General features: G+C 42.9%; 2 protein-coding genes across 2 annotated transcripts in view; one reads left to right on the top strand and one right to left on the bottom strand.

Annotated features, from left to right (window-relative positions):
• Positions 1 to 2,620: 2,620 nt before the first annotated feature.
• The window catches only part of LOC121878443 (multifunctional procollagen lysine hydroxylase and glycosyltransferase LH3-like), a 21,610-nt gene continuing 11,430 nt past the window's right edge, over positions 2,621 to 12,800 (top strand). The window contains exons 1-8 of the mRNA XM_042384673.1: positions 2,621 to 2,777; positions 3,602 to 3,693; positions 3,973 to 4,076; positions 5,729 to 6,318; positions 7,402 to 7,524; positions 9,959 to 10,143; positions 10,359 to 10,493; positions 11,152 to 11,258. Coding sequence (XP_042240607.1) covers positions 2,678 to 2,777; positions 3,602 to 3,693; positions 3,973 to 4,076; positions 5,729 to 6,318; positions 7,402 to 7,524; positions 9,959 to 10,143; positions 10,359 to 10,493; positions 11,152 to 11,258 — 1,436 coding nt within the window. The 5' untranslated portion in view covers positions 2,621 to 2,677. The remainder of the gene's footprint in view (positions 2,778 to 3,601; positions 3,694 to 3,972; positions 4,077 to 5,728; positions 6,319 to 7,401; positions 7,525 to 9,958; positions 10,144 to 10,358; positions 10,494 to 11,151; positions 11,259 to 12,800) is intronic.
• LOC121878444 overlaps positions 12,096 to 12,800 on the bottom strand; it is a 1,304-nt gene continuing 599 nt past the window's right edge. The window contains exon 2 of the mRNA XM_042384674.1: positions 12,096 to 12,800. This exon is cut by the window's right edge and continues 138 nt beyond it. Within this exon, the coding sequence (XP_042240608.1) occupies positions 12,506 to 12,800 (295 nt within the window). The 3' untranslated portion in view covers positions 12,096 to 12,505.

The raw sequence follows: 12,800 nt of genomic DNA, 5'->3' as shown, positions 1-12,800 counted from the left end.
AAATTTGACTCGACAAAGCAGCCTAACATGGCGTCGTCGGCTAAACATTATACCCCGACAGCACCTGTGATTAAAACACCCCAAATTTCACTAACTTCTTTATATAACGTTGATACTTGTTGCTTAAAATGTGGCTGGAATATTTATGCACGATATTAATTAGTATTTGGAGTGTGGGAGTCAGTAAACGCCACGACTTTTTGTACTTACCGGCGGCGGCTGTAGTGAGCAGAGCAGTGAAAGAGCCACGTCGTCAACACTTCCCTCATGTCGTAGAGTTCAAAGTTCAGCTTTTCCTGCCCCTCCCTCCCTCCCTCCCTCCCAGACGACCAAGTTCATCCTCGCCTCCTCCCCCACATTGAATCATCTCCAGGTTGAAGCTCATTTCCAAAAGACGTGGTAATGAGGGTGGGAATTTGAATATTATGTTTAAAGATGAAAACCAGATATATTTTGATAATGCCCTGACGTTCATACACACATAAACTAGTTATTATTTAATGAATCATCCAGGCGTGAATCATAGTTCGACTCCTAATTCAGTGTTTGCTCGTCTGATTCTGAACTATGAGGGAAGGCAAGGAGAATGACAATAGTTTACGTTGTTTTAATTAATATCATTCATAATACTCAAGGTTTGTCTGTCTCCCTTCTTGCCCAGAATAGTTACCAGCCCTCAAGGAATTTAAATGATATTTCAGTGTGAAGATAAATGATTAACATAAAAAATAAAGGAAGTTAATACTCTTAATTTCCACAGAAAACGTGAAGCAGAAATTCAAACCATTGAAACACCAAACCCGAACCCGTAACCACTCCCCGCATGCAAGAAACGAGTCATGTTTCAATGTCCCTGAGTATACCAAGAGGTTTTACTACGGGCTCGCTACACACTATATATCTACTGCAGCGCTCGACATGGAGGTTTGACGAAAAAATTAACTAATTTCAATATTGTTAGTTTATTTTACCGCCACACCTCCCTGTTGAGCACTGCAGTGCGGTGTCCTTCGTAACTCAAAATTTTTAAAACTCTGGTTGTAACAAGCGGCTGACGAACCGATCAGTGGCGAAGAGGATAAAAGCAAACTAAAAGTGAAATGCTTCCGGGAGCTGCTGTGAGAGGCCGAGTTGTTGTTATAACTTTATTATTGCGCTTCGACAACGAGGGTATTTAAGTGCGTTGCATAGTTACTAATACATTAGTCTAACAACGATAAAAATTATGAAAGTTAGAACTCTGTGTAGGAGGCCGAGACAGGTGACTATATACCCGAGTTCCTGGTGCCTCAAGCATTTTTTACGTTTTCTTTGAATTAATTATTAGAGAAAACAACACTAAATTGTTGGGGTAACTGTTCTATTTAAAGTTTTTCATACCCTTTTTTCTTTTTATTGTAGAATATATGCCATTATTTCTAAATTTGCGATGTTTTATCAACTATTAAGTTAATACTAAAGCAAATCATCAATATTTTTCGCCTATATCATACTAATGAGTTCTTTAGTAAGGATGGTATGTGATTATTTCACTGAAGTTACTGTTATGATAACTTCATTAACACACCTGACTATACAGTAGATACCTGTATACCTGTAAGCTGTATAGTTAACAGATAAGAACATAATGATAAAGTGAACAGCAACGGGCTTATTGACCCACACCATCTCATCACTTATATGAGCCACATTATCAAGTTTGTAGACGACATGAAAATATTTGAAACCAATACAAGTCATGATTGAGGGCCTTACGGCTAACAACCCTTCAGACAAGTCACAACAGGGTAGATCTGATTGAAATATTCACAGTCTAAACCTGGAAGGAAAACTTGAACAACAGGACATTTGTTTGTGATTTCAGGCACCACCAACACGAGAGAACAACTACACACACACACACACACACACACACACACACACACACACACACACACACACACACACACACACACACACACACACACACACACACACACACACACACACACACACACACACACACACACACACACACACACACACACACACACACACACACACACACACACACACACACATAGATAGATAGATAGATAAATGAATAGATAGATAGATAGATAGATAGATAGATAGATTAAAACACTTCCTCCCCACCACACTTCATCGCCACAACAGCACCAGTAACCTCTCAGGGTACGAGAAAAAAAAAATTAATATTCAAACATTTAAAGAGAAATTAATATTGATAGACCAGGCTGTCAGGTACGGCACAGGAATGAAAAAGAAGGATAATATAAGTGGATTTATTTTGTTTATTTAGAAGGTGAATATAATGTATAGTATTAAAACTTATGTTACTACCACACGAGTCAATGAACTGCACTTGCAAGCACAGTTTATTGAGGAAAATATAATATTATTTCAATTTACCTTTAAGAAAAAATAGTAGCCTAACATAGTATTGTATATAAATGAAAATATCACCTATAACAAACGACACAGAACCTAACCTAACCACACAGTTTAATACGTATATAAAGATGTATTGATATAAACAAAATGCTTGATAGTCCTGCTTACGTTGACGCGATATATTTCAGAGTTTGGGTAACTTTTCCTGGTTCTTGCCCGACACCAATGCAGCGCCCAGACACCTTCACTTGTTCCTCGCCCGCGACCCAAGACAGTGTTCATCATGGTCACACCGACGATTGTAAGAGTCTGGGTCTGTGTTTGCGTTTCGTTTATGACCTTGGTGATAGACGGGAGAGAGACGTCTAGCAGCGATGACAGAGGTAAGTTGTAGTGGTGTAGGAGTGGTGGTGATGATGGTGGTGAGGTGGTGATGATGGTGGTGATGATGGTGGTGAGGTGGTGTGGTGGTGATGTTGGTGGTGTGGTGGTGAAGTGGTGTGGTGATAAGGTGATGGTGGTGTGGTGGTGATGGTGGTGATGAGGTGGTGATGCTGGTGTTAGTGATAGTGATGGTGATAGTGGTAATGGTGGTGATTGTGGTGGTGAAGTTATATTACAAGCAAAAAAACAAAAGAGTCTACAAAACATGAGTGAGGTACTCTGGTCTCCTGGGCTAGACACTGAGGGAGGGAACACAGGGAGAGTGATCAGGTGGACGAGGACTGTGGTGAGCTGTGGTGTTGGTTGTGGGCGTCACGGCAGGAGCAGAGAGGCGGGCGTGAAGGAGGTGGGCAATCTGGGAACGATTTCTGAGGTGTGTGGTGGAAAGGGGGGGGTAGAGGAGGGGCCTGGGGGGAGGAGCCTAGAGGGGGAGGTTGGAGGAAGAGCCTGGGGGGGAGGAGCCTTAAGGGGGAGGTTGGAGGAAGAGCCTGGAGGGACAAGTGACATCATATACTCTATATTTAGTCGTGTTATTCTACTCCAGTTATGTGTAATCTACCCTTGAGGATTGTTCATCTACTCAAAACATAATTAAAATCTACCCTAACTCATAATCTACTCTCACCTCTATCAACTACCTCTTAACTAACTACTACTACTACTACTCTCAGCTCTATCAACTACCTCTTAACTAACTACTACTACTACTACTCTCAGCTCTATCAACTACCTCTCAACTAACTACTACTACTACTACTCTCAGCTCTCCATGTGGTGGGTCTGGTGGCCGCTGAGACCGTGGCTGAGAAGTACTTCCTTCACTCAGCGTGTAGACTCAAGTATCCAAGTGTTAAGGTGAGTCTAAGTGTATCTTTAGGGTGAAGTGTGTTGTGTGTGAGGAGAGACAGACAGACAGACCCGGAGACAGAGTGAGAGAGACAGACAGACAGACCCGGAGACAGAGTGAGAGAGACAGACAGACAGACAGACAGACAGACAGACAGACAGACACTCCTTCAAATTAAAAAAATAAATAAATAAAAAAGTCCCGGTATAAGCCTCCACTCCCTGGCCCCTCGTCAACTTCTCCTCATAAGGATGGATGGCCATTTGAATCCCCTCCTTCCCTGGCAGATGATGAGGTCTTGGTGTCCTTCAGGGAGATATGAGGAGGACTCAAGGCTCAAGGACCATCTCGAGAGCCTGCCTGAGGAGGACCTTGTTATCGTCACTAATTTGTGAGTAATATTTCAGATTTTTTTCTAGTTTTTCTTTCTCTTCCAATTATTGGTTTTTTTCTATACGTATCGGGTTGTTTTTGTGCTCTTTCTAAATCGGCTTTTCTATTATCTCTAATTCGGCTTTTTTATTCTCTCTAAATCGGCATTTTTGTTCTCTCGAAATCGGCTTTTTTGTCCTCAATAAATCGATTTCATTGTTTTCTCTAAATCGACTTCATTTTCCTCTCTTCATCGACCTCTTGTCCTCTGACACTCGGCTTTTTCTCTTCACTAAAACAAAAACTTATCCGATATCCCGCTTTCTGTCCTCTCGATATCGGCTGATGAATTTTATGAGTATCGGATCCACAAGTTTCCGCATAAAGTGACCTTTTCTTCTCCTGGTGACATATGGGTTAATAATCTGCCTATCGAGAGAGAGAGAGAGAGAGAGAGAGAGAGAGAGAGAGAGAGAGAGAGAGAGGAGGGGACATCAAACAACATAAGAATAACACTGAGACTCTGCCTAACCTAACCTAACCTAACCTAACCTAACCTACAGTAGATGCGTTCCTTCATATATAAGCTAAATCATTACAACTGTCGAATATTAATTAATTTTACCTGTGTGTGTGTGTGTGTGTGTGTGTGTGCAGGTGACGCTACAGGCACTAGTTGGCACCTTCACCGCCTGCCTCAGACAGGTCAGGTGAAGACGAAGAAAGCAGCTTTAGTAAATTGGCTCTTAAGATGGAGGTGTTGGCCCGGGAGGAGAAGTAGGAGGAGGAGGAGGAGGACGATTAAAGGAGGAAGAGGTGAGGAGAGGAGAAACAGGTGGAGGAGGATTAAGAGAGAGGGGAGAGAGGTGAGGGGAGGGGAAGGAGAAGGAAAATGACATGGATGAGAATGACGAAGAGAGAGAAAGAGATAGACAAGATAATGAGAGGATATCCACACGACAGACGAAAGGATGAAGAGGAGAAGAGAGACACAAGAGAAGAGAACAGAAGACTTAGAAAAACCATCAAAACAATAAACATAAACGGAAACAACAAGAGAACAAGAGAAACAAAAGAAAAGGAAATAAACGAAAAGAAGAAATTATAAGATCACCAACGTCACCAAAATTCTCCAGGAAACAAGTGACAATCGCATCAATCTCGGAGGAGTGTATCAGGGGTACTCGACCCTACTATGGTGATGACCTGACGTAACTGATCCCCTTTTATTGGTGTTGGAGAGGAGGAGGAGGAGGGTAGGGGGAGGGTAGGGGAAGGGAGGGGGAAGAGGGTAGGGGCAGGAGGAGGGGAGATTGAGATAAAGGAGGAGGTAGTAGGGAGAGGTTAGAAAGAGAGGAGGAAGAGGAGGGTGAGGAGAAGGAGGAGGGACTCAGAGGGGAGAGGAGGAAGAGGAGGGTGAGGAGAAGGAGGAGAGAGAGAGAGAGAGAGAGAGAGAGAGAAGCGGGACAAATTTCTTCCCCACTTCAACGGGGACAATCAATTCAGCTCCGACGCAGAAAACTCTAAGAGAACCACTTTACCAGTCCTTACCCTGTCTGTCTGTCTGTCTGTAGAGCCATACAACGATGAATAAAAACTCCTCGTGTGTGTGAGAGAGAGAGAGAGAGAGAGAGAGAGAGATACCTTTCATGTTTTGCTTCTCCACTACAGACGTGATGAGTTTGTTTACCTTCTGGCCTCCTATGATGACGTCAGAAGACAGCTGATCGACACTGACCAATCACTGATCGTGGCCGACCTGTCATTCATTAAGACGACTGAGGGCGAGAGGGGCAGAGAGGAGGAGGAGAAGAGAGGGGAAGAGGAACAAGAAGAGGAGGAAAAACAAGAGAAAGAGGAGAAGAACGGAAATAGAGATGAAGATAATTATAAAAAGGAAGAGAATGAAAGAAAGGAAGTCGAGGATCCAGAAGACGAAGGAAAAACAGGAAATAAAAACAAGACGAAAAAATATATAAACGAAAAGAAAGAAGAGAAAAAGGAAAGTAAGATGATAAAGATGGAAACAGGGAAATCATCTGATAACATTAGTGCAAATGAGAAACATAAGATAAATGAGGTGGAAGGTAAGAATGAGACTCATGACCCTGTTGACGCGGGAGGAGAGAGAATGGAAGAAGAGGCAGAGAGACGTAAGCCAGTCGATGAAGAAGAAGAGAAGGAGGAAGAGAAAGAGGAGGAGGAGGAGGAAGAGAAAGAGGAGGAGGAGGAAGATAATATCGTTCGACGTGTATTGAAAGGTAAGAATTTCTCGATGATTTTGTTATTACTTAGTGTATATATTTATTGACAGAGAGAGAGAGAGAGAGAGAGAGAGAGAGAGTTAATAAGAATCATGAACCAAAAGACGATCATCATCTAACACTTTATAAACACAATCATAAAACAAAAGACAATCGTCATATAAGAGTTTACCGCCACTATTGAAGAGTTTTATATTGGTGTCTATTGTGCAGTGGAGGGTCGAGGAATTCGTTCATTAACCACATTCCTGGAGTTTATACTTTACTCTGTCTCTCGGGAAGATCTAAATTCAATTCTAACTTCACGGGAGACGAAAATTCCTTTATATATTGTTACAGACCAGATTATATAAGATTTATTTCAAAACTGGTTGACTTATGTTACGATGTGTGGGAGGTGGTGGTGTCTTAGTTATGTGCAGTAAATTATTGTTTGGTTTAAAAATCATCTTTGTATTGTGTGGAAAGACGTCAGCAGTTGGAACACACACACACACACACACACACACACACACACACACACACACACATTACTTACATCGTTACACATAATCCAATACATTATCTCACCGCCTCAAAACATAATACTAATAAGAGCTTAAATATATATAATTCACAATACAGAATCACTTTGTACTCATTGCGATAAATAATTACCTGGATTATGTACATTCACCTATGACCCAATTAAGTTGATTAAATATTTAGGTAATTAAAGACAGACTGTGATAATTACCTATAATTACCCTTGATTAATTATTCTTTCGTTGGTTTTAATTGGTTGTGTTTATATTTGGCTTTTAAATCCAACCAATGACGATTGTTTTTATCTGTTCTAATCTCAGCCAATCAAGTGCGTGATTATTTGTATTACGAATTTCCCTAGCCAATCATTGACGTTTAATGGCTGGCCAAATATTCCTTCAACCAATTAGCATTTTATCCCTGTCACCTAATGATATCAAACGAGTGAGTGAGTGAGTGAGTGAGTGAGTGAGTGAAATACGTCATTAGCCAATCAAAACTCACAAACAGTGCTAATCATTCTCTCTCCCCCTCCTACCCCCACACCCACTACAGGAGGAACTGTGATAGGTCGGGTTGGGTCACTCCTGAAGGCGCTGAGGGAGGGATCAGCCAACACCCAGGAGGTCATCCGGGACACGACTGCCCAGCATGTTGTCTACGGTAACAGGCAAAGAGGTAGGTCATGGGGTGAAGAGGGGAGAGTAGGTGGTGGGTGAGGTGGGGAGAGTAGGTGGTGGGTGAGGTGGGGAGAGTAGGTGGTGGGTGAGGTGGGGAGAGTAGGTGGTGGGTGAGGTGGGGAGAGTAGGTGGTGGGTGAGGTGGGGAGAGTAAAGTCAGAATCAACACATGTTCGGTGATGTTCCTTTTTTTTCGTTTTCTTCTTTTTATTCCTCTTCTATCTCAATGTCTCAAGAATTTTCTCCCGTTTTTTTCTACTTCCCCATGCTCCTCTCTTTTCCTTTCTCTCTCTCTCTCTCTCTCTCTCTATGCTTCTCCATGCTCTCTCTCTCTCTCTCTCTCTCTCCAGGCCGTATTACCTGGAGTTACACTTTGGATCCCGTATATTCGCCAGGCTTCAGCAGAGACTCTCAACTACAGCACCAACTCCCACACAGCGAACATCTCCAACAACTAATCTTCTCAGCGAATACACCAGGTTTATTTATTAGTTTTTATCCACCCTCTCCTCTCAGCGAGTCTCTCCTTATATTTTCCTCAATTTTATATGTTTTTTGCTTTCCTTTCCTTTCCTTTCCTTTCCTTTCCTTTCCTCTCCTTTCCTTTCCTTTCCTTTCCTTTCCTTTCCTTTCCTTTCCTTTCCTCTCCTCTCCTTTCCTCCTCTTGGTAATACGTCCTTCACGCCTGACCAACACTCCCAAGCAACAAACGCTCCCCAGAATAAGGTTTTGGTGCGAAATCAATACCCGAAATGCGTTCTTGTATGGCCGCTGGTGAGGTCCGGGAGATTACTTCTCTTATATACCACTGGACATGACTTTAAGCCTCATGGAAGGAATGAGTCTCACTGAACCCATTCTTACCCAGGTAAAAATATCACTTAGGTTCTTATATCACGGGAAGGGAAGAAGTATTCACACTTCACGGGCCAAAAAATATGTTTTAAAAGATCTTATTTCACTTATTTTTTTTCCTTCGTGATCGTAAATCTTCTCAGGTGTTGAATTGACCTTCTACTGACATCTATACCGACGCGTATAAAGTATTGGTTGTTGGTAATACTCAAGATGCTTAAGTCAAGATGCATATAATACACTCGGAACAGGATATTGTTATGTTATTTAAGTGAATGATGGGAGAGAGAGAGAATAAATAAAAGTGAATAAAAAAGAGTGTGAATGACAGGAGAGAATCTGTGTAAGGCTCAGAGGCTCAGACCATCCCCTCCCATACCGGTAAAAGATTCTGAATAAAAAAAGAGAGAAAACTTCTGTTGAACAGGAAACGCTCGACACAACTTAAAAAAACCAACACGGCTTTTCCTGTACACCAGGAGGCTACGACTAGGTATAGGTGAAGTAAAGGTAGCCGTAACTCTGTAAACAAAAGACAATCGCCTCTGAATCTATAAACAAAATGCTGTTGCCTCTGAGTATATAAACAAAATACTATCGCCACAGAATCTATAAATATAATACAATCGCCTCTGAGTCTATAAACAAAACACAATCGCCTTTGAATCTATAAACAAAACACAATCGCCTCTGAGTCTATAAACAAAACACAATCGCCTTTGAATCTATAAACAAAACACAATCGCCTCTGTATATAAGAAATCAACACACAATATATTACCTTACCACAGAGAGCCGAGATATCACAGTGTATTCGTCTGAAGCTTAACAATATTTTCCCCAATTTCTTCCAACAAATTTACTTTCATATATTGTTTCTAAATTGTTCTACTGGGACGGGCGACAGGGTTCCTCTATATGCTGGTGGTGTGTGTGTGTTGGCCGGTAGGGGGCAGTACATGACACTTAAGGGGTCAGCCATCACAGGTTTAACTTAAGCACGACACTGATTTTGTTTACTTCCGGAAATACACTATGAATATTTTCTATACACACAGATATACACATAAATCTATATACACTCAGATCTATACACACACGAAGTCTCCACAAGTAAGGTCAGGTGGTCAGGTCAATCTACACGTGTGTGTGTGTGTGTGTCTGTCTCACTTCACTATTAGACGATCACACACTAACCACCATACACACAACACACCTAGCCTTAACTACCCAACAGCCTCATTACAAACAAACCGGTCGTCTCAACAATCATTTATCTGTAACTTGGATTCATAGATTACTTTAGTATTTGTTGTTTAAGTTAACCTAACATAACCTAACCTAACCCCGCAGGTATTGTTAGGGTGTATAATAATCAGGTGAATAAAGTTTGGAGAGAGATAGAGGGAGAGAGAGAGAGAGAGAGAGAGAGAGAGAGAGAGAGAGTCTTCATGTAATCCAAATTCTATTATAATTCCTTCAATAACATCATGTCTCCATCTCCATTTGCTTTCATTTCTAATTATTTTTATTCCTTCTCTTACCCATTCCTTCCTTCCTCCCTTCCCTCTCCACCAGGAAACTTGGTAACGACTCTGCCACTACGAGTTGAGTTCACACCTGAAGGGGGCGCTGAAGGGGACGTGACTCGGCCCTTCCTCGTGTTCAATAAGGAGGATGGGATGGACTTCTACAACCTGATAGAGGGGGTGGGGGAGGGGCGAGAGGCGTGTCCCTACACCACCCACGCCACGCCCACTTATGTGAGTCCCCTAAGCTGATTGGTTGATTAGAATATGACGCTTTGGTTTTGTTATACATACATACATACATACATACATACATACATACATACATACATACATACATACATACATACGCTTGTAAAAAAAACTTTCATCCTCCTTACCTCCCTTATCTCCCTTACCTACCTCCCTTACCAACCTTAGTTACCTTATCCACATGTCTCTTCCTACAGGATGAAGGCCGCCCACGGGTGCTGGCGCTGCTCCTGCTGGGGGGGACATGGGCGCCCTTCCTGCAGGAGGTGTTGAAGGGCTTCGCTGCACAGGATTACCCCAAGGATAGAATGGACGTTTGGATACATGCTAAGGTGAGGAGTGGATAGATAGATGGAGAGATGGATAGGTAGATATATATATATATATATATATATATATATATATATATATATATATATATATATATATATATGGAGAGAGGTGGAGAGAAGGTTCTTGACGTCTACTTGGGCCCTCTCACCACCAGCCAACCATGATACTAAAGGTTGGGTAAGAAGTGTCAGGAGAGTGTCAGGAGAAGTGTCAGGAAGGTGTCAGGAGAAGTGTCAGGAAGGTGTCAGGAGAGTGTCATTTAGCTCGGGGGGGGGGGACGGCATGCCAGGGCAGAGAGGAGTTTCTTTCATTTACGGTCGAGAGGGAGAGGGAGAGGGTGTGAGAGGGAAGGAAAATGAGTAGGGAGAGAGAAGAGGAAGAGGGAGGGAGAGGGGGAGAATAAAAGCAGAAGAGAGGGAAGGAGGGAGAAGACAATGTTAAGAAAAATATATAAATGCATAAAATAAACGGAAATAAATCTATACAAGTCATCCCACAACACCACGTTCCGTTTTCTTTCACGATCAGGTACAGCTCATGAATTATACCAGTTTACGTAATGATAACTGGCTGTTGTTTATTGATGACACTGTATGATTATCACAAATCAACCTTATTTGTTTGATCATTTCTTTCACGTCATCTCGTTTCTTTCAGGCTGGACAACAGGAGAGAGAAATAACCAACTTTGTGGAGGAACATGGTGATGACTACTCTACCTTGGAGCTGGTTAATGATCTGGTGTTTGAGCCTCAGATGGTGAAGTAAGTGGCTAGTTGAAGGTAGTTAAGGGTAGCTAAGGGTAGTTAGTAGTTAAGGGTTGTTAGTAGTTAAGGGTCAATACTGCACTCGACCGCTAGGGTGAACTAGGAGCGGCCGGGAATTGAAATACTGATGCAGGAGACGAGCGCTGTTAGTAGTTAAGAGATAATGAGGTCCCCTTGTTAATGGGTTCATCTTCAAGGTTAATGGCAGTAACGGCACCCCTTCACCTCCCCCTTCATGACCGTCAGAGGCTGGGTCGTCTGCCTGACACAGCTACGCATGCATGATAAATGGTAGAAATCTATGACGACGCTAACAAGGGCAATTATTAAGGCCCTGTGTGCGTGTGTGCGTGTGTGTGTGTGTGTGTGCGTGTGTGTGTGTGTGTGTGTGTGTGTTATAAGATCATCAAGTCTCTCTTACAGTCTCTTTACGTCTCTCCATTTAATTGATATAATAATTGTCTCTCAGGGATTCCTCACCCCCTTCTCATTTGTCTCTCTCTCTCTCTCAATTAAGCCTTGACTGTGTGTCGTGTGTCTCACCTCAGGACTGTCTCTTGATCCTCCCACGTCTCTCACAGTCTCGACGAGCTAACAAGGGGTGGACGAGGACGTATATTTATGGTATATATTGCAACTGCGTTCTCTCTCTCTCTCTCTCTCTCTCTCTCTCTCTCTCTCTCGACTTGCCAATTGTTTCAGTCTGTGGGACCATTGACCAGCGACTCGTGGTTGGTATTAACAAAGGTAGATGACAAAGGTAAAATGAAATAAAAACAAAAACAAAGAATAAGACAAAAATGATGTAAATAAGGCATAACACAAACAACATTATGGAACCTTAAGTTTTATATATAGACCAAAGACAATAAGTTAAACACACAAGTTGACCTGTTGTGTTACACTCTTGACTTCACCTACACACGACCTACACACGACCTACACACGACCTACACACCAACATTGTTATTGTTGCGGAGGTTTATTCTTGCCGCCTTATGTTATAAACGGGAAATTACTGCCACAGTGAGGGCGGTACAAGGTCACAATGGGTCAGGAGAGGTCACAAGAGGTCAGGAGAGGTCACAAGGAGTCAGGGGAGGTCATAAGGGGTCAATAGAGGTCACAAGAGGTCAGGAGAGGTCATCAGCACACGGGGTCATTATGCCAGTGATAGTTGACCTGGTGGTGACTCCTGGGTTGACACAGGGTCACATAGGGTCACACCACAAGGTCATGGAAGGTTACCAGTACATGGCGGCCTCAGGGTCGTTGCGCCAGTACATGGCTGACCTGGCGGTGACCTCGGGGTCATGGGCGGCCATCTTCTTCCAGTAATTGTCGGCCATCTTGGCGTAGTGAGGACTGCGGGTAGACATACGCTGATAGAAGAAGGCGGACTGGGCCATGGCCTCAGGGTCGCTGGAGGTGGCCTTGCGGGTCTTCATGGCCGCCTTGGCCGCTTCCTCAGGGTCCTCTACGGACATTATCCGCCAGTACATGGACGCTGTCGCTGACGCAAGCGGGTGCCGCCCGATC

Source organism: Homarus americanus, unplaced genomic scaffold (assembly GCF_018991925.1).
Source record: "Homarus americanus isolate GMGI-L3 unplaced genomic scaffold, GMGI_Hamer_2.0 scaffold41027, whole genome shotgun sequence".
In the NCBI taxonomy this organism is placed as follows: Eukaryota; Metazoa; Arthropoda; class Malacostraca; order Decapoda; family Nephropidae; genus Homarus; species Homarus americanus.
This window is presented reverse-complemented; position numbering and strand designations above follow the sequence as displayed.